Here is a 21,357-nt window from a genome sequence, read left to right as displayed (position 1 = left end):
AAAGTTCAGGAGGATCAGATGATAATTGAATGAATGGCCGAGCAGAATCAATTCATCATGTTGGATCTGAGCCAAATGGATGTGGTGGCGCGCGAATTTTGGGAGAAGGCGTGAATGGTGATCACATGTTTCAGGAACCTTGAAGGAGGGGATAATGCACAAGCCGGAGGAGGAGGGGACAACGAGAACATATGAGGAGAAGGACGCGATGCAAACGCTTGGAACATGTGATTTGTACATGTTGTTGGTTTAATGTGTTTGTTCATCCAACTTTTAAAGAACTATGTACATGTTTGCTTGATGTGCTAAATGTTTAAATTTGAAGGGAATCGAAGTGTTTCACTGAGAAAACCAAAAAAATGGAGGTTGAGATAGGACAACTCTGAGTTTGTGCTCGCCTGCTCAGTCTCCAAATGCATATGGAGCATGCGGTATATGCATTATGGTCGTCGCAGATATGACAACTCTGCTAGAGTTGGTCTAACAGGTCATATTATAATTCCATAGAAGAAGTGTTTGCAAATAAATGGATAAACACAAGTGGTTGCAATTAACTTAATTTGAAAAAAATGCAATAGGACAATTCATTTGCAAGCTAACTTGGATCTGTTAACAGGAAATTAAGACTATCTTGCAAGGAGCAACAATATAAATAAACTATAACAGCCATACGAGTCAGCATGGACAAGGAATAGCTAAACAACGTGCTTATCATGAGCTAGAGTTGATGTCATAAACGGTATTTTGAGCATTATGTCACGACATGACATAATTAATGGCTTCCACACAAAATAAGTAAAACAATGCCCGAACGGTGCTTTCCATGTAGTCTTACCAACATCTAATCGTAAGTCATGTGCACACAGCACACACTAGCTAGCCAACTATGGCACCAGCTGAATTCACAGCTGCAAGTTGTTGGTGGTCCAACGAAGGCTGCATTGAGATAAAACTTGGTGCTTTTAAAATCACTGCAAATGATGTAATGGACACGTTTTTAGACAATTGTGTCGCACACATTAGATATCCCTCTCAACGCGGTTGCCAGGAAAGATCTATCGAGCGCAAATTATTGCAAGCGCATCGAGGACGGATCTTTCCCTCAAATCTCTCACGAACCGATAGGGTAAGACTCAAGAGATTTGTAACCATTGGTCGGGTTGCTTGGAGCAAGTGAAGCACACTCCTCCTAGTGCTTGCATCATTGACCAATATGTAAGCAACCTTGTTTTTTTTGCTTCCAGGTTTTCATTACTTTGAGCATTCTCATTAATTTGAGCATTTGTTTGTTCTAGTATAACATATCCCAAGAAAGGTCCAAACAAATGGCCAAGTTTTAAGGGAAATCGTTTGGCCTACAACATTGTTGGAATTTTTTGGAAGGCCACAAGAAGTGGAAGTCGGGAAATGAAGACGGTAGTCTACAAACTGGGAAGTGCAACAATTCCTCTTCGGATATGGACGATGATGGAGATGACGATGGTCCAAGAGAGGAATCGTGAAGGTGTCTAGAAGTCCCACTCCGGTGTCTAGTATAGTCGGCCCGATGGGAGGAAGAGAGGAAAGGAGAAGGTCAAGGGAGAAGGAGAGGTGGCGGTGATGAAGAAAAATATCGACGACTGATGCGAACAAGAAATGACTTAGCTGAAAAGACGAAGCAAGAGAACCTAGAGACAGAGAAATGGAATAACCAAGAGAAGAAGGCAAGATGGTATGCTATTATAATGAAGGCGGCTGTCGGTGTCAAAACCGGCGGATCTCGGGTAGGGGGTCACGAGCTGTGGATCTTGGATTGATGGGGAACAAGGAACGAGGAACACGGTGTTTACCCAAGTTCGGGCCCTCTCTAAGAGGTAAAATCCTACGTCCTGCTTGATTGTATTTGATGTGTATGGTATGATTACACAGTCGATCTACCACGAGATCAGGCGAGCTAAACTCTAGGTTGATGAGGGATTGGATGTTGCCCTAGCCCTAGAGACTAAAATCCTCTGGTTTATATAGACACCAGTAGGGTTAGGGTTACATATGGCCGGTTACAATAAAGGAAAGATTATGCTAAATCCTGACTTCGAGGGCACACCACGGCTCCGAAGCTCTCCTATCCGGTTACAGGTCCACGCCCTAGCTCGACTCCGTGACGGCCCATCAGTCCGGCGCATAAGCAACGGGCCGGCGCCCCAAGAACCCCTTTAATCCAGGATTCCCTCAGCGGCGTCAGGAACAGATCGAGGCGCATATGCTGGAAATGCATATGGACATGGAGGCGTGTAAGTTCAACTTAAGTTCAGGAGGATCAGACGACAAGTGAACGAATTGCAGAGCTGAATCAACTCATCATGTTGGATCCGAGCCAAATGGATTCGGTGGCGTGCGAATTTTGGAAGAAGCTGTGAATGGTGATCATACGTTTCAGCAACCTTGAAGGAGGGGACAATACACACGCCAGAGTAGGAGGGGACAACGACAACATAAGAGGAGAAGGGGATGAGCAAATGGTTGGAACATGTGATTTGTGTATGTTGTTGATCTAATGCTTTTGTTCATGCAACTTTTAAAGAACTATGTACATGTTTGCTTGATGTGCTAAACGTTTAAATTTCGAGGGAATCGAAGTGTTTGACTGAGAAAACAGAAAAAAAAATGGAGGTTGAGATAGGACGACTTTGAGTTTGTGTGTCGCCTGCTCCACCTCAAAATGCATATCGAGCACGCGGCATATGCATTATGGTGATCACATATATGACAACTCTGCTAGAGTTGGTCTAACAGATCATATTATAATTCCATCGAAGAAGTGTTTGCAAAGAAATTGATAGACACAAGTGGTTGCAATTTACTTTATTTGAAAAAATGCAACAGAACAATTCATTTGCAAGCTAACTTGGATCTGTTAGCACGAAGAGCATCTTGCAAGGAGCAACAATATAAATAAACTCCCCGTAAAAAATAAAAAAATAGAACAACCATACTAGTCGGCATGGACAATGATTAGCTAAAGTACGTGCTTATCCTTAGGTAATGTTGATGTCATAAACGGTGTTTTGAGCATTGTGTCGCGACATGACATAATTAATGGCTTCCACAATAAATAAATAAATAAAATGATGCCCGAACGGTGCTTTCCGTGTAGTCTTACCAACATCTAGTCATAAGTCATGTGCACACAGCACACACTAGCCAGCCAGCTATGGCACCAGCTGAATTCACAACTGCAAGTTGTTGATGGTCCATCCAAGACTGTATTGAGATAAAATTCGGTGCTTTTAAAATCACCGCAAATGATGTAACGGACACGTTTTTAGACAACTGCGTCGCGCACATTAGATACTCCTTGAGGTGTGTCTTGAGTCTTGACGTGCTAGCTAGGCTGTCAAGTTGTCATTGTTCATCATCAGGAAAAACTCAAAGTTGATCCTTCGATACAGAGGGAGGTCAGTGTGGAGCCGCTCCTTTTTTTTCATATTCAAAAAAATATTAGCCACATTTCTAGGAGATCTAGAGCTAGATTTTGCCCATAAAACAAAACTGTTACATCACGCCAAAATATAAACCACAAGTGTTAAATTTAATATAAAAAATAGCACTCAAGTTTACTTTGGACTGAGTAAAGGAGAATTTGTATCAGCTTAATGTTGCTAATGCCAACAAGTTGCCAACTGTGTTACAGCTGAATGGGGCAAAGTCAACTTCTGTACAGGACGATGGTTGGCTTAAATAGAAGTTTTAGACAATAAAATTAGCTTAAATTATGCCTCCTTCAGTTGCATGAAATGGCCAGCATGAGGTGCTTCCGAAAGAAACATGCCACCTGATGCTGATGGGTGGGTGCCATAGAAATGCACGTAGCTCGTCTTGTCTTTTGTGAAGTTCCCAATTGACCAGTCAAGATTTGCACCCGTGCTTTCTTATAATTTGCTAGTAAAGCATGTAATCAAATCACGGTAAGCACCTAAATTCCCGTGCAATTTGTATCGGGTGAGTGTGAACTCTCGTGTTGGTCCCCTGCATAGACTCTCGTTAGTTTAACTCAGCGACGCGCCATGCAACGCGGCGCGTGATCGAAGCGATCGCGCGTGGCACGTGCGGTCATTGCTCTCACTTCCCGATCGAGCTCGAGCTCGAGCTCGATCGATCCAACCGAGCTCAGCCGCGCGTATAAATGGCCACCTTTCCACCTCGGGCAAAGCAATTAGCTAGATCGAGGCTTCCTTCCATCGAGGCAAGGCAGATCCAGAGTCACGGAGAGATATATAGAAGTAGAAAGATCTCAGCTGCAAACGGGGAGTAGTGATAGTCTAGATTCTAGAGGACATGGCGGCACTTGTCACTCCGGCTGCTTCAGTGGTGTCCGGGCTGGTGGTGCGGGGCCGGGAGTCCGCCGCCCTCCTCGAGGCCTTGCTCCAGGGGGGCTCGCCGCAGGAGCACGGCGGGATCCGGGAGCTCGCCGCGGAGATCCTTCTCTGCTGCGACCGCGCACTCGCCGCGCTCCACGGCCGCGACGGCGTGCACGCGGTCGCGCTCGCCAGCAGGAAGCGCAAGTCGTCGGAGCCCGACGGCGCAGCCGCTCAGACGAGGCCGAAAAGAAGGTAAGCTAGCTGTGGTAATGATGTAGTCTTGCGCCGGCGTTACGGTTCCAGTTCAGGCGAGCAACGACTTAACAAGATCGTTCTCTTTTTCCAGGATGCGCGCGAACAGCGGATCGACGGCGACGAGGGTCGAGAAGCGGTGGACGGCGGAGGACGGCTTCATATGGAGAAAGTACGGGCAGAAGGAGATCACGCACAGCAAGCACCCGAGGCTCTACTTCAGGTGCTCCTACAAGCACGACATCGGCTGCCCGGCGACGAGGCAGGTCCAGCAGTCGGACGACGACCTCTCCCTCTACGTCATCACCTACTTCGGCGACCACACCTGCTGCCAAGGCGACGGAGCCGTCGCCGCTGAAGAGGAAGAGGACGTCAAGATGCAACCGTTCGTCATCAACTTCGGGTCGGCCACAGCGAGCAGCACCAGCGGCTCGCCTTGGCAAAACTCTGACGACGGTGATGGCCGGAGCGAGATCTCACGCTCGCCGCAGGCCTTATGCTTGCCGGAGGGAGGAGAAGCAGACGGCCTACGACTGAAGGTGACCAAAGTTGAGGCAACTTCGTTCGACTCGCAGCCAGCGGGCCCGGCGGCGGCAGAGCTGAGCTCGTCACCCGACGTTTCTTGTGCTTCCCCAGCATGGGATCCTTTATCCAGCTGCTTGGAGTGGGATCAATTCGTCGAGAGCTCATTCGATTTCGTTAGTGGATTCATCGATTTCGATGACTTTGATTTGTACCAATAGCATGGTGAATTTCCTCGTGTGATGGATATAGCTAGATGGCCAACTTAATTTTGTGAGGGATATGGATTTCTTCTACTATGGCGTTTTTTGCACTAGCGCTGAGCGCAAGCATGAAAGCAAGTGTGTTGCACATATATTTTTGGTTAATGTATTGCCTTTAGAGCTTCAGAAATTCTGCTGTCATCGTAATCCTGTCCATCTCTTTCTTCCATTTCAATGGCGGCAAAGTCAAGGCAGGGGCACCGTCACTGGCTTGTCATAGAGGTGGTGACGAAGGTGGGGCCCGCTCTATAGTGGTTAAGGTTCAGGGGTGGGTGCCCACAGGCCACCGTAGAAGAACCCGCGCCACCTTGGCTTAGAGAGATGATTGGTGGGAAGACGATACGTGAATGCCAAGGACCACAAGACGAGAGTACGACTAGTGGCCATTCATCGATGGGAGGATCGACGAGCGGGAGAGAGTAGACGATGACAAGATCCTATAACTATTTACCGCGGTGGTGGATCAACATGCGACAATAGCTGCCGGAGACAAAAGGAGGACGTTTGAGGCAAGGGAAGAAGAGGCCCATTGGAGCTCGACAATGATGGTGGTGGCGGCCAAAAGATAAAAGGTAGGCCGGGATAAGGTATGTTTGAGAGAAAGAGGAAAGGGAAAACTCGTTGGATGCAACGGATCTAACAAAAATATTATAATTTTAACCAAAACCCCTTCCGATTTGAGGCAACCAAAGAGGTCAATCTGATCTTTGGCGATGGAACTCCGCAGAGTCCATTGAACATCCAATAATTCAACTCCGATGGGATCAAGCGATTTGAAGGCCGTTCATATCAGCTTTGGTCAAACCCTCTCTCCTGAGAATATATAATCCACATCTGTATCTGTGGCCAGATCATGATCGTATTTTAGGGGTGTTAAATATGATCATTGTCCCTGGAGATTAGGAACGAGCCGCGCCCAGTGAAGCCCTGATACAGCCCTGACGGAATAATGCTTACCTCACGACACTGAAGGAAGGACTAATAAATTCATGGCCATTATGCTATTGTGATGGAGAGATAGACAATGGAGCATATATATCGATGCTTATGTGTAAGTGCTCACATCAACACCCTCCGTGCAACCCAATAGGTGAGGCGACGGCATGCATACGACTATGTGATCGAAGCGTTGAACTTGAGCCATGCAGCATGTGAATGCTTGCATTGCATGAGGGGATGCCTGCAAATCTATAGTAAATAAAACATCATTAGGTGGGGAGGAGGGGTCAACTCCAGCCTTGTGAATTAGTACATTGAGTATTTTGATACGGATGTATCTAGATATATTTTAGTGTTGGATACATTGACATTTAGACAAATTTAAGATACTCCCTCCATCACCCACTGGTAGAAAAAAAGCCCTTTAGTCCCGGTTCGCAACAGCCTTTAGTCCCGGCTGTGCAACCAGGACTAAATATGCGCGACTAAAGACCCCCCCTTTAGTCGCGCCTCTTACGGACCGCGACTAAAGGCATTAGTCCCGGTTCTTGTGGTTGACCGGGACTAAAGGCCCGTCCACGTGGGCGCCCGTGGTCCGTCGGGGCGGAGGACCTTTAGTCCCGGTTCTCGTGGCCAACCGGGACTAAAGGGCTCCTCCGCAGGTTTAGGGTTTTAGCCCCCCTAAACCTGGTTTCTTTTTAGTTTGGAGTGTTTTATTTCTTTTATACTATATTTTGTGTTTTATTTTAATTTTGATAAAGTTTCAGTACACATATTCTACACTACTATATACATGCATATGAAATTTCAAACAAGAAGAATTCAAGAGGAATATATAATATATATTCAATCTCGGGTGACCATATACAACTTCGAACAAGTTTCCATACACAATTAGGATGGATGACCATATACAACTTCGTACAAGTTTCAATCTCGGGTATGCATATAAATTTCTTCGTCCTCGGTATAGTGTTCTCCTTTAGGATTGATGACTTCCCTCATGAAAAATCCTGCTAATTCTTCTTGAATTGGTCGGAAGCGAGCTTCTGGACTAAGCCTCCTCCGCAAGTTATCCGTCGCGTTCCGCACGCTATCCGATGCCTTCCGCTCAGAGGTGTGTCTCCGGATGTTCTCACAAACATAGTATCCACATAGATTGGTCCCCGGTGGCTGCTTATCCACATTAACTAACCTTCTGAAATCTAGCTCATGTTTGAATTCACCGACAATTTCTTCTGAGAACCGTCTCCAAACCCTACAGGGCAAAGAAAATTAAATGAACAAGGGAGTTATTAGTTACTTGATATTAGGAAATGAACGAAAGAGACCGATCGATATAGAGCTCAAATGATTGAAAATAATTACTTTTGCAGCATTTTTCTCATGTCGGCCCAACGCTTTGGATCCGAATCCATAGAGTCCATGATTAGAACTCTGGAGGTGTGAAGTTCAATATTTAGCAGAATCCAGTGGAACCTGCGGACACGTTACATGCACAGTCATGCATAACTCATCGATTAGACATACCATGCATGGAGTAAACAAAAGAGAATGGGCACAAGAGAGAAACACTCACCCAAAATGGTAAGGAAATAGAATATGACTTTTGAGTTGATGCTTTCTAAGAAACTTGTACAAGTCTTTCTCCACGTCTTCGGGGTGATGTTGTAACACATGTCCATTAACGATATGTGGGTCAATGAACCCAACATCATGGATGTTTCTTATTTTGCATTCCCAAATCTTCAATCTGCATAATAGCGTACGCAACAATATAGTTAGGACAATATATATATAGTGCAGGCAATGAAGAACGAGATGAGGTAGAAATAAATCACTTACAGAACGTAGCAACTCAGCATAGATTTGTCGAGGTCGCGCAGATTGAACAGCTGGAACAATTCACTCATATGAACTTCTACAGAGTACCGTTTGGTGTGATGCTCATCTGTAACATCCGCATAAATATATTCTTTGTCGGCCCATGTTATGAATTGCTTGTACCAACGTAGCAGATTTCGCATTTGTGGTGGTAGACTCTTTTCCCGCGCAGGCTCGACGAGAGGCCCATTCCGCACATATTGTAATGCTATCTCACATACTGGCGCATCCTCAAGGCCTAAGAAGGCACGAAGAGTCAAACCCATCTCGGACGCTTGTTTCATGGCACTCGCTACAGTCAATCCAAGTGCTGCCGCAGCTGCTATGATCTCGGGGTCCTCTTCCGGACCGGCTTTCACTATGAGCGGGGGGATCGATTGTTTCTTCTGCATCCCGAGCTGGTCAACTTGTTTCCCGCTTTTTTTACTTTCTTCTTTCTCCTCCTTCAATATTTTTGCTTGCCTACGAAGTTCATGTCCATAGTCGTCAGGCATATTCAGCTCGGCTTGGGACGGTGTCGTCAAAAAATCCTTAGCCCACTTCTTTTGCTTCTCAGTGAGTACTTGCTTGGGCTCAGGCTCTTTTTTCGCCTTCATATCCGCCCTCCATTTCTCATAATCAGCAGACGCGGCCAATTTGGTTTCAGCTTCACTAAGTTCCCAGGCCTTGGGAGGAGAGGCTTCAGTGATGGCTCCGGTACCCTTGTGGTCTTAGGTACATAAGGGTCCGGGTTAATAGTCCAGGAGCGGGTTTCCTTGCTGTCCGCCTGCTTCTGCTTCTTCGCCGGAGGTGGATTGGGGGGCGTCGTACCCGCCGGAGGAGGATTGGGGGGCATCGTACCCGCCGGAGGTTGTGGATCGGGGGACGGCGTTGAATGGCGTGAAGGAGGTGTAGGTGAACCACCACGACCACCACCACCGCCACCACCACCACCACCACCATCGGAGGGGGGTGGACTTGCTAGCCTTGGCGCCTCGCCTGGAAACACTATGTAGTTCTTTTTCCATAGAATGAACTGGCGCTTGACATCTCCAAGTCTTCTCTCCCCTTCGGGTGTAGGTTTGTCAATCTCCAGGTCCTCAAACCCTTGGACTATGTCTTCCACCGTGACACGAGCATAGCCATATGCAATGGGGTTGTTGTGGTGGAGTGCTCCAGGTGTACAGGGTAAAGCACTGCCGCTAGCTACCTTTGTGGAAACGTTCCCCACGGGATAATGCAGATCACATTCTTTCATCTCCTTTACATCATCCACGGGGTAGTGAGGCTCCGGTGCACGAATCTCGATCATCGGTGCACTAGCACCAGGCGGGGCATCCGTGGAAGCCACGCTGCTTCTCCGCTGCTGGCTTCCGCGATCCGCTTCATGATCTTCATGCGGCCCTGCAGCCGATTTTTCTTTCACTAGTTCATGCACGGTCTGCTTCAACTCATGGAGTTCCGATGCAAACTTCGTCATAAGATCTGCATCCCGGTCCGTCTTTCTCTTACGGCTTCTGTAACAGTACGGGTCATTGTCCTGGGAAAACCCTACTTTCCACGGAACTTTGCCTTTGCCTCGTACACGTCCTCCGTGTTCATCATTCCCGAGGGCTGTTGTCAGTGCGTCTTTCCTCTCTGTTGAACTTGATCAAGCCCTCTTGAGCTTGGGTCATTGCGTCAATAAGGGCTTGGGTGGGAGCAAACTGTCTCTGCCGGTGAACACACACCCCTGTCTCCGGGTCTAGCGATCCCCCATGCCCGTACCACCAGCTTTTGGCCCTTGGGTCCCATCCCTCTGTACCTAGAGGGATTCCTCGCACCCTCAGGTCCTCCTCCATCTTCTGCCACCTAGGCTCCGAAAGGCGGTATCCTCCTGGCCCCATAATATGATGGAACTTTTTCTTACTCGCATTATCCTTATTTTTTTTCGATATTTCCTTGAAATGCTCCGATTGCTTTTGCCTCACAAATTCTGGCCAATCATCTTTCAGTTTCTCATGTTGTCCATTGAAATCCGGAGTCTTGCCCTTGTTGACATAGTCACGGGTTAAATTTTTCTTGAAGTTCCGGAATGCTTCGCCCATCTTCTGAAGAGCGAACTCTTTAACTAGCCTCCTCCTCTGACGTCCACCCGGAACCTCGTTACCGAATTCATCGACTTTGTTGTATTCCGGAGGTAGAATGAAATGTTCCATAAGCTTTCTCCAGCAATCCTTTTTCGTTCTCTTGTCGACAAAACCGGAACCAAGACGTGCCTTCTTTGGCTCCTTCCATTCCTGGACGGTGATCGGGACGTTGTCTCTAACAACGACTCCGCATTGGTTGATAAACTTTGAGGTGTGCTGTAGGGGCTTGCCGGTTTCACTGACAAACTCAATGGCATATGTTTCTCCTGTTTTCATCGCCTTGGATTTGCCACGCTTTGTCGTACTCGATCCGGAGGGCTAAAAAAAGAAAGAGAGTCGCGCGCGTTAATACATATGTATTCACATTTCAGTAAGTTTGTATCACGAGAGGCTCAATGTATATATATACCTCGCCGGAGGTGGTTGCTACTTGCAATTCGAGATCGTCGGTTGTTGACGGTTGAGCTCCGTCGACAATGTCCATTCCTTCACCTTCTTGATCATCGACAATCTCTATTCCACCGTCAAGGTTCAGAAAAGAAGAGACTACATCCTCTTGTTGCTCATATTCTTAGCCCGGCACATAAGGAATCTCGTTGTTGATGATGCCCATTAAATAACGTTCAGCCTCCGGATCCCTAAGCGGCTCGGTTCTATCGTCCGCCATATGTCACTCCTGCATGTAGTAAAAATTCTTTAAGTATAAAGGAATTAAAAAATAAGATTAAGGGGACATAGAGGAGGAGGAATTAAAAAATAAGATTCTTTAAGTAAAAAATCTTTTTTTCTTCTTCTTCCTTTCTTCTTCCTCTTTCTTCTTTCTTTCTTCTTCTTCCTTTCTTCTTCCTCTTTCTTCTTCTTCCTTTTTCCTTTTTCCTTTCTTCTTCTTTCTTTCTTCTTCTTCCTTTCTTCTTCTTCCTTTCTTCTTTCTTTCTTCTTCTTCCTTTTTCTTTTTTCTTTCTTTCTTCTTCTTCCTTTCTTCTTCCTTTCTTCTTCTTTTTTTCTTCTTCCTTTTTCTTTCTTCTTTCTTTTGGTTTTCATTTGGTTTTCATTTTTTCTTCTTCCTTTTCTTTCTTGTTTTTCTTTCTTCTTTTCTTTCTTCTTTCTTTCCTCTTTCTTTTTTCTTCTTCCTTTTCTTCTTTCTTTTTTTCTTCTTCCTTTGTTTTTCTTCTTCCTTTGTTTTTCTTCTTCCTTTTTCTTTCTTGTTTTTTCTTCTTCCTTTTTCTTTCTTCTTTCTTTCTTCTTTCTTTTTTTCTTCTTCCTTTTTTTCTTCTTCCTTTTTCTTCTTTCTTCTTCTTTCTTTTTTTCTTCTTCCTTTTTTCTTCTTTCTTTTTTTCTTCATCCTTTTTTTTTCTTCTTTTCTTTTTTCTTCTTCCTTTGTTTTTTTCTTCTGTTTGTTTTTCTTGTGTTTTCTTTTTCTTCTGTTTGTTTTTTGTTTTCTTTTGTTTTTTTCTTCTTCCTTTGTTTTTCTTCTGTTTTTTTTGTTTTCTTTTGTTTTTTCTTCTGTTTGTTTTTCTTGTGTTTTCCTTTTTTTTCTTTTTTCTTTTTTTCTTCTTCCTTTGTTTTTCTTCTTTCTTTTTTTCTTCTTCCTTTGTTTTTTTCTTCTGTTTGTTTTTCTTGTGTTTTCTTTTGTTTTCTTTTTTCTTTCTTTTTCCTTTTTCTTTTTTCTTGTGTTTTCCTTTTTTTGTTTTTTTCTTCTGTTTGTTTTTTGTTTTCTTTTGTTTTTTTTCTTCTTTTGTTTTTCTTCTGTTTTTTGTTTTCTTTTGTTTTTTTCTTCTGTTTGTTTTTCTTGTGTTTTCCTTTTTTTTCTTTCTTTTTTTCTTCTTTTTTTTTTTTTCTTCTTTTTTTTTCTTCCTTTTTCTTTTTTTTTCTTTTTTTCTTCCTTTTTCCTTTTTCTTCCTTTTTCTTGTTTTTCTTCTGTTTTTCTTTTGTTTTCTTCTTCCTTCTTTCTTCTTCTTCCTTTTTCCTTTTTCTTTCTTCTTCTTCTTCCTTTTTCTTCTTCCTTCTTCTTCTTCTGCCGGCGCGCGGAGGACGGCAGGCAGGGCCAGCGGGCGGCGGGCGGCGGGCAAGGGCGCAGGGCACGGGCGGCGGGCAAGGGCAGGGCACGGGCCGAGGCGGCGCTCACTGGGGACGGGGGCGGCGGCGCGCAGGGCTTCGGCGTCGGCGTCGGGGCAGGGCTTCGGCGTCGGCGTCGGCGTCGGCGTCGGCGTCGGGGCAGCGCTTCGGCGTCGAGAGAGAGGAGAATGGGAAGTGGCGAAACTGCTAAGTGCAGTATTTATAGACGCACCTTTAGTCGCGGTTGGGGAGGCGGACCGCGACTAAAGGTACCCTTTAGTCGCGGCTGGCCACACCAACCGCGACTAAAGGGTACCCTTTAGTCGCGGTCCGCCTCCCCAACCGGGACTAAAGGGTTTTGACGCCGCTTTAGTTCCCGCGCAGAAAGACCCTTTAGTCACGGTTGGGGACAACAACCGCGACTAAAGGGTACCCTTTAGTCGTGGTCCGCCTCCCCAACCGGGACTAAAGGGTCTGTGCTGGAACTGGCGCGGTGCGGTGGCATGTTTAGTCCCACCTCGCTAGCCGAGAGGCTTCGACAGTGGTTTATAAGCGCGGATGCGCTCACCACTTCGAGCTCCTCTCAAATGCAGGCTTACGGGCCTATTCTGTCACTATGTGCCTGTGGGCCTACTGGGCCTTCTGCGGGCCTGAATCCTGGCCCATTAATGGGTTTCTAGTCGTATTCAGGCCGTGGTGGCCCAGTAGGTGGCATATTTTTTATTTTTTGCCTATTTTTTGTTTTCTTTTTTGCTTTATTTATTTTGTTTTGTTTCTACTTACAACAAAAAACTTATTTATTTTATTTTATTTTGTTTCTAATTACTTATTTATTTTACTTTATGATAATTATTTTTGCTATTAAAGTTTCTAATTACTTATTTATTTATGTTATTAAAATTTATTTTATTTTGTTTGTACTTATATATTTTATTAAAGTTTATATTATTTTGTTTCTAATTCATTTTAAAATCTTAAAAATACAATTATATATCAAAAAAATCAGAAAATAAAACTAATTCATTTTAAATTCTTAAAAATACAAATAATATATCAAAAAAATCAGAAAAATAAAACTAATTCATTTTAAAATCTTAAAAATACAATTATATATCAAAAAAAATCAGAAAATAAAACTAATTCATTTTAAAATCCCTTGAAGGTTTGACAAAAGGTTTGATACATCATTCAGTTCATCGACCAAATACAAAGTTTGGTACAATAAATTATTACACATCAATTCTTCCCTTGTGTCCCTGCTTGCTTACGATTGTGCCGTATCCATGGAGCATCCTCATCATTTAACTTACTGCTTGGGTCAGTGTTCACTTTGAAGGGCGGAATTTCACCAAACATATTATAATCTTCTGACATGTCTGTCTTGTCCTCCACTCCCACGATGTTTCTTTTCCCTGAAAGAACAATGTGCCGCTTTGGATCATCGCATGATGTACTGATCGTTTTCTTATCTTTCCGTTTCCTCGGTTTGCTACTCATGTCCTTCAAGTAAAAAACCTGAGCGACATCTTTGGCAAGGACGAATGGTTCGTCAAGGTAACCAAGATTGTTGAAATCCACCATTGTCATTCCGTATTGCTCGTCCACCTTTACCCCACCTCCTGTTAGCTTGAACCATTTGCACCGGAACAAAGGGACCTTAAAGGAGGGTCCATAGTCAAGTTCCCATATCTCCTCTATGTAACCATAATATGTGACGTTTTGCCCATTCTCGGTTGCTGCATCAAAGCGGACACCACTGTTTTGGTTGGTGCTCTTTTTATCTTGGGTGATGGTGTAAAATGTATTCCCATTTATCTCGTACCCTTGGAAAGTCGTTATAGTCGAAGATGGTTTCTTGGCCAACATGTACAGCTGATCTCCAACATCATTGTCATTCATTAAATGTTTTCGCAACCAACTGCCGAAAGTCTCCATGTGGGCCTTTCTAATCCAGGATTCAGGCTTCCCCGGGTTGTCCGAGCGTAAAATATTCTTGTGTTGCTCGAAGTACGGAGCCGCCAAGCTGGAATTTTGCAGAACTGTGTGGTGTGCTTCAGTCATAGAATGAACGTCCATACATATCGTGGATTCCCTTCCGATCTTGCCTTTTCCACTTAGTCTCCCCTCGTGCCGCGATTGAGGAATACCAATCGGCTTAAGGTCAGGAACATAGTCAATATAGAACTCAATTACCTCCTCATTTCCATAGCCCTTGATGATGCTTCCTTCTGGCCTAGCACGGTTACGAACATATTTCTTTAATACTCCCATGAACCTCTCAAAGGGGAACATATTGTGTAGAAATACAGGACCGAGAATGGAAATCTCTTCGACTAGGTGGAGCAGGAGGTGCGTCATAATATCGAAGAAGGATGGTGGGAACACCAACTCGAAACTGACAAGGCATTGGACCACATCGTTTTGTAACCGTGGTAGATCTTCTGGATTGATTACCTTCTGAGAGATTGCATTGAGGAATGCACATAGCTTCACAATGGCTACTCGAACATTTTCCGGTAGGAGCCCCCTCAAAGCAATCGGAAGCAATTGCGTCATAATCACGTGGCAGTCGTGAGACTTCAGGTTTTGGAACTTTTTCTCCGCCATGTTTATTATTCCCTTTATATTCGACGAGAAGCCAGACGGGACCTTCATACTGCTCAGGCATTCAAAAAAAATGACCTTCTCTTCTTTGGTAAGAGCGTAGCTGGCACGACCTTGAAACCATTCCGGATGCCGGTCATCTGGGTCTTTGAAAAGTTGCTGGTCCTGCCGTGCTTCCTTTGTATCATTTGTCTTCCCATACACGCCCAAGAAGCTTAGCAGGTTCACGCAAATATTCTTCGTAACATGCATCACGTCGATTGCAGAGCGGACATCTAGGACTTTCCAATATTCTAGCTCCCAAAATATAGATTTCTTCTTCCACATGGGTGCGTGCCCGTCAACTCCCCGCGGAACTGATTGTCCGCCAGGACCCTTTCCAAAGATGACTTTCAAATCCTTAACCATATCAAATATCTCAGCACCAGTACGTTCCGCAGGCTTCGGCCGGTGATCTGCCTTGCCGTTGAAATGCTTGCCTTTCTTTCTTACGTTATGATTTCGGGGAAGAAATCGACGATGACCCAGGTACACGTTCTTCTTACAATTAACCAAACGTACACTTTCAGTCTCATGTAAGCAGTGCGTGCATGCATTGTATCCCTTATTTGTCTGTCCCGAAAGGTTACTGAGAGCAGGCCAATCGTTGATGGTTACAAAAAGCAACGCTCGTAGGTCAAATTCCTCTCCTTTGTGCTCATCCTAGACACGTACACCAGGTCTGGCCCACAACTGTAAAAGTTCTTCAACTAATGGCCTTAGGTACACATCGATGTCGTTGCCGGGTTGCTTAGGGCCTTGGATGAGAATTGGCATCATAATGAACTTCCGCTTCATGCACAACCAAGGAGGAAGGTTGTAGATGCATAAAGTCACGGGCCAGGTGCTATGGCTGGAGCTCTGCTCGCCAAAAGGATTCGTGCCATCAGTACTTAGACCAAATCTTATGTTCCTTGCGTCAGCTGCAAAATCTTTGAACACTCTGTCGATCTTTCTCCATTGCGTTCCATCAACGGGGTGTCTCAACTCCCCGTCGGACTTACGGTCCTCTTTGTGCCATCGCAACGACTTGGCATGCTTTTTGTTCATGAACAGACGTTTCAACCGTGGTATTATAGGAGCATACCACATCACCTTGGCGGGAACCCTCTTCCTGGGTTTCTCGCCCTCAACATCGTCACCAGGGTCATCGCCTCTGATCTTATAACGCAATGCAGTGCATACAGGGCATTCATTCAAATTCTCGTATTCACCGCGGTAGCGGATGCAGTCGTTAATGCATGCATGTATCTTCAGAACCTCTAAACCTAGAGGGCAGACAACCTTCTTTGCTTCGTACGTACTGGCGGGCAACTCGTTATTCTTCGGAAACATATTCTTCAACATTTTCAGCAAATTTTCAAATGATGAGTCACCTACACCTTCCTGTGCCTTCCATTTTAGCAAATCCAGTGTGCAGCCCAGCTTTTTCAGACTATTATCGCATCCTGGATACAACGACTTTTTGTGATCCTCTAACATGCGATCCAAATTCTCCCTCTCCTTGTCAGTTTCGCAGCGTCTCCGTGCATCAGCAATGGTCCGACCAAGATCATCAGCGGGCTCATCATGTGCCTCTTCTTCACCTTCACCTAACCCTTCCCCACCTTCAGCATCATCCTCCATGAAAGTATCACCGAAATGATCATGATAGTTGTCATCGATATCATCCCCTTCTTCATCTTCTTCCATTCTAACCCCTCTTTCTCCATGCTTGGTCCAACAATTATAGCTTGGCATGAAACCGTGCCGAAGCAGGTGCATGTGAACGTCTCTTGAGGAGGAGTAACCCTTCTGATTCTTACAGACAGCACATGGACAGATAATAAAACCTTGCTGCTTGTTCACATTTGCCACTACGAGGAAATCTTTCAAACCCGTAGTGAACTCGCCGGAGAGTCGGGGACCGTACATCCATTGCCGATTCATCTGCATTATTATTATATAAAGTATATAATTAACCATCATGCATTTGTTAAACTAACTAGCTAGAAATAATACAAATTAAACAATGAACTACACACATGCATATTTTATCAATGACACATGAAAGGTTCAAGTTGCTAACCGCGATCGCGGAGGAAAAATAAATGAGAAAGCTCAAGTGTGGCTCGGACACTTCATATCATGTTTGTTTCAGGCTCTCGGGCATTTCATCGAACACCTTGTGTGCATAGGAGGAACCAAAAGCAAACCCACCACCCCCTTCTGAAAATTGTGAAGTGAGCTGAGTGAAGTGAAGTGAGCTGAGTCCTATATATAGGGATGGGCCTTTAGTCCCGGTTGGCCTGGCCAACCGCAACTAAAGGCCTTCGGGGACCTTTAGTCCCGGTTGGCCAGGCCAACCGGGACTAAAGCCCCTCCCGTCCGCCAGCTGTCGACCGAGCGCGCTGGGCCCAGATAGTTGGTCGCGGGTCTCCTCCCGAACCGCGACTAAAGGCCCCTTTTGTCGCGGTTCGATTGTTTTGGGGACTAATGGGGGCGTATGGAAGCCTCTTTTTCTACTAGTGACCGTTTAGAAGGTGCACTTCAGTTTTCATGCATTTTCAAAATAGGAGAGGATTAAGGCAGGTAGGCAATTAATGTTGAGTTAATTAGGCCGTTTTGAGTGCGCGTAGGCTACATCCCATGCATGCGGTCATTTTTCTCCACCACCGAATGTGCAAGGACTGCTAGTTTACTGGCTGTAGGACACACTGCTCATTACTTTATCCGCTAATTAGGCGCTGTAGTTAACAACCGGTACTTTTTCAGTAGTACGTGGTACAACCAATCACTAATCACCTTGGTCCCAGAGATTTTTCCAACGCGCCCTGTAAACTATAATGGAGGGAGTAAGTAATTTAGGACGGAAGTAATATATTGCTGGAGTGATAAAACCAAAAGGAGTACATGCAGTCAACCTGCAAGTGGGCACCTCAAAGTCTTGGCATGTGGTTTTTTTAGAATCACCAGGGAAGGAGTCCCTCCACTTGAATATATTACTCAAAGTGGACATTATTCCAGGAGAGTGATCCAGTATATAAGGGAAACCGGATCAAAAACCTGAACAAGTCTTGGCATGTGTAGTCTGTATACCTCCAAAGCACAGGCTGCACAGCGTCGGGCTTCCACAAACGCAATGGTACCGTGCAGAGTGAGCTGGAAAAATCCTCGCTACAGTCGTTGAGACCAAGGAAAAATGCAGTCATTTTTCGGGCGGCTGAAGATGGAGCAAAATTACTGATTCTGCAGTCCTACTACATCTTTGATACCATTCGCGGTGCCGACCGGGGCCTGAGAGAACGCCGGAGAAACACGAGGATGTGTTGGGTTTCCATGGTTTTTTCAGTCGCCGGTTTCAGTGGGTTGCTTTTCTCCCTGGTGGCCCGTTTACAACAAGAGGACGGGTCGGCCTCGTAAAGAAATGGGAGGACATAGCAAGCTTTTAGACCAGGAAATCCCTATATGATGCATTTGCGTCAAAACGTCACTGTTTCGCATAGGAGAATCCACCTAAAGTTCGGATTGGCCCGGCCCATTCAAAAGTTTCCAGCGTTTCCGGTTTGGGGAACCTTCTAGAGTTTCCCACCCGGTTTTTTCTGGTTTTGGGAACCAGTTTTCCTTTTTTTGTGTTTCTTTTTTCCGTTTTTCGGTTTCTTTTCTTCTTTCTTTTTTTCTTGTTTTCTGTTTGTCTTTTTTGTTTGTTTTTCCTCTTTCAAGTTTATTTGTTTGAAGATCATCTTTTGAAAATTGTTCAGAATTTTCAAAAAATGTAAATGTTTTTAAAATAGCTCAAAATCTCAAAAAATGTTTGTGTCTTAAAAAAAGTTCATAAATTCAAAAAATGTTCTTGTTTGTCAAAATATGTTCGAATGTTATTTTCCAAAAAAAATTACAATTTTCAAAAAATATTCATGTATAAAAAAATTGTTCACAAGTTTCAAAAATTGTTCATGGTTCATTTTTTTCAGGATTTTCAAAAAATGTTCACTAGTTTTAAAAAATGGCCTTTTCAAAAAAAATTAGGAATTTCAAAAAAAAATGGAATTTAAAAAATGTTCATGATTTTCAAAAAATGTTCCTAGATGTTATAGTTTTTTGAAATACTGTTCACAAGTTTGGAAAGTGTTTGGTTCTCACAGAACATTCCATTTTTTGAGAAAATATGCTTTCAAAATTCATAAACTTTTTCGGATCTGCGCAGCTTGTTTGGTTCTTTACGTTTGATGCCCCTACCTGAACAGATACAGTTGCTACCTCAGCTGGTAGGAATGCGTTGTGTATAACAGTCGATCCTTTGTTTGATTCTTGGCGGCCGCAAATTTTTTTGATTTTACAGTGCGCGTCTGTGTCATTCGCTATCTTCATGGGCCAGCCCAATCGAAGACCTGTATGTGCGAAACCGCAGCAACTTGACGCAGAGTGCGTCACGTAGGAGGTCCCTTTAGACCAGGCTATATCGAGTCGTATTCGAGGGTGTCGCGTACGCAAATCAGTATTGCTCTCCTTCGGCCTGCCGACGCCGAGGGCCATGCCATCTCTGCACTTCCGCACGCACTTTAACTGGAAGATGTATCCCATGTCATGGCATGGCACTTCTCTGGCTGAGGGTCAGTCAATGTTGGAGACAATTGAGCACCGGAGAGCCGATCCTCGCTGGGTTGCCGACTGCTAGTGATAGCCGGGCAAATATCAAAGTCAGCATATTGTACTAGCCTCAACTGTAATCTCAGGCTCAATATAGGATGCGTTTGGTTAACATTTCTGATTTACGACATTTTGCATATTTGTTTTGGTTGGGTCTGGTTGGGCAAATGCAAACTAAAAACCAACATATGCATGTAGTTTGGTTGTCTGCATTAGGCTCCATGCATGAGAGAAGCAATTAGTTAGCATGTTGTCTGGTTGCCTACGTTGCTAACGGGTAGAGATGTGATCACTATTTCTCACTAGTGGTAACCTTACCGCACACACTGAACATTGTCTTGTCCTAGTAGGAAGCAAATGGCAGTTTATCCTACCTACTAGCAAATGACAGTACAAGTTATTAAGAGCCAATAAGATTGAATAGAGGAAAGTTCAACGATACTAACTAGGTAGAAGTTCATCCTCTTCCTCTTCATCTGCTTCAGATCCTTGTCTGACCTCTATTATCCCATATTATCTGAGCCCACTCCAACCTTTTGTTCTTCCACGCTTTGTTGTCGACCGTCTCCACACCATGGCCGGAGCTAATCACCTCATCAGGAGTCATATCTTCCTCCTCCAGCACAAGTCCATCAATTCCCCATTGCAGGGTCCAGTTATGAATGATGCAACATGCAAGAACAAGCTTGACCTTTGTAGGGTAAGGGTGGAATGGCTTCTGATCCAGGATCCTATAACTATTCTTCAAAGCTCCAAATGCCCTCTCAACCGTTACTCTAAGGCTGGAGTGTTTGAGATTGAACAGTTCCTGGGGAGTTCCAGGATAGTTCCTATGAGGGAAATCGTTCAGATGGTGCCTGATTTTCCTGAAGGGTGGAAGAACAGCTGGTCGACATGCATAGCCAACATATTCTAGGTAGAACTTGCCATCAGGGATGTTGATGCCACCACAACGACTCATGATGTCATTGACAATGTTAGCATCATGTGCCGATCCTTCCCAGCCAGCCAGCACATATGTGAAATTCAAATCGAAGTCAACAGCAGCAAGCACATTCTGGCTTGTGTAGTGCTTCCTCCCTCTATATATGCTGCAGCTTGTGACCTCAGCACTCTGGTAGTGACATGAGCACCATCTATTGCTACAATGCAATCCTAGAGTGGGATTACAAGATGATGTTAGTGCTCACCTTGAAGTATGGCTATAGCAGAACAATAACAACATATCAAGGCATGAATTACATATTGTCAGTGCTCACCTTGAAGTATGGATACCATCTTGGGCTAGTGTGAATCTTGGTAGGAGTCCGGTCGGTTGGTGACCTAATCATCTCTCCTCTGAGCTCCCCAACAACATATAACACTTGCTTGAAGTACCTGGAGATGGTCTCCATTGATCTTCTGAAGGTGTTGTGTACAACCCTGAACCTCTGGTTATGACGAACAATATGGAGGAACATGGCTACTTGTTCTTCCACAGTGATGTGGATACTATCTTGTAGCAGCCCCTAAAGGTGCTCTTTTCATTCAAAGCATCCACAGAGTCTCTCTGTCGTTGTAGTTGTAGCTGTAGTTCAGATTCTCTATCCTCTCCTGATCCCGGTTTAGCATCGGATCATACCGGATGAGAGGTTTCTCATTTCGACGAACAACTCTATTATGGACCAATAGGTTCCAGGCCTGAACCACAGCCATCAGCGATGCTGCCTGAACTAGAAGCTTCAT

General features: G+C 44.7%; 1 protein-coding gene across 1 annotated transcript; it reads left to right on the top strand.

Moving 5' to 3' along the window:
• Positions 1-4,179: 4,179 nt before the first annotated feature.
• LOC123171144 (probable WRKY transcription factor 70) lies at positions 4,180-5,383 on the top strand. The gene is made up of 2 exons (XM_044588773.1): positions 4,180-4,589; positions 4,684-5,383. The coding sequence occupies exons 1-2, from the start codon at positions 4,315-4,317 to the stop codon at positions 5,330-5,332; spliced, it is 924 nt and encodes a 307-aa protein (XP_044444708.1). The 5' UTR covers positions 4,180-4,314; the 3' UTR covers positions 5,333-5,383.
• Positions 5,384-21,357: the final 15,974 nt, after the last annotated feature.

Source organism: Triticum aestivum, chromosome 1D, assembly GCF_018294505.1.
Source record: "Triticum aestivum cultivar Chinese Spring chromosome 1D, IWGSC CS RefSeq v2.1, whole genome shotgun sequence".
Taxonomy (NCBI): domain Eukaryota; kingdom Viridiplantae; phylum Streptophyta; class Magnoliopsida; order Poales; family Poaceae; genus Triticum; species Triticum aestivum.
The sequence above is the reverse complement of the archived record's forward strand: the minus strand, read 5'-3'. Positions and strand labels throughout refer to the sequence as shown.

Bases quoted from the DNA above. Each gene is read 5' to 3' on its own strand.
- LOC123171144 (XM_044588773.1), top strand. From the start codon at position 4,315: ATGGCGGCACTTGTCACTCCGGCTGCTTCAGTGGTGTCCGGGCTGGTG. The intron at 4,590-4,683 runs GTAAGCTAGCTG...CTCTTTTTCCAG, and splicing joins CAGACGAGGCCGAAAAGAAG to GATGCGCGCGAACAGCGGAT.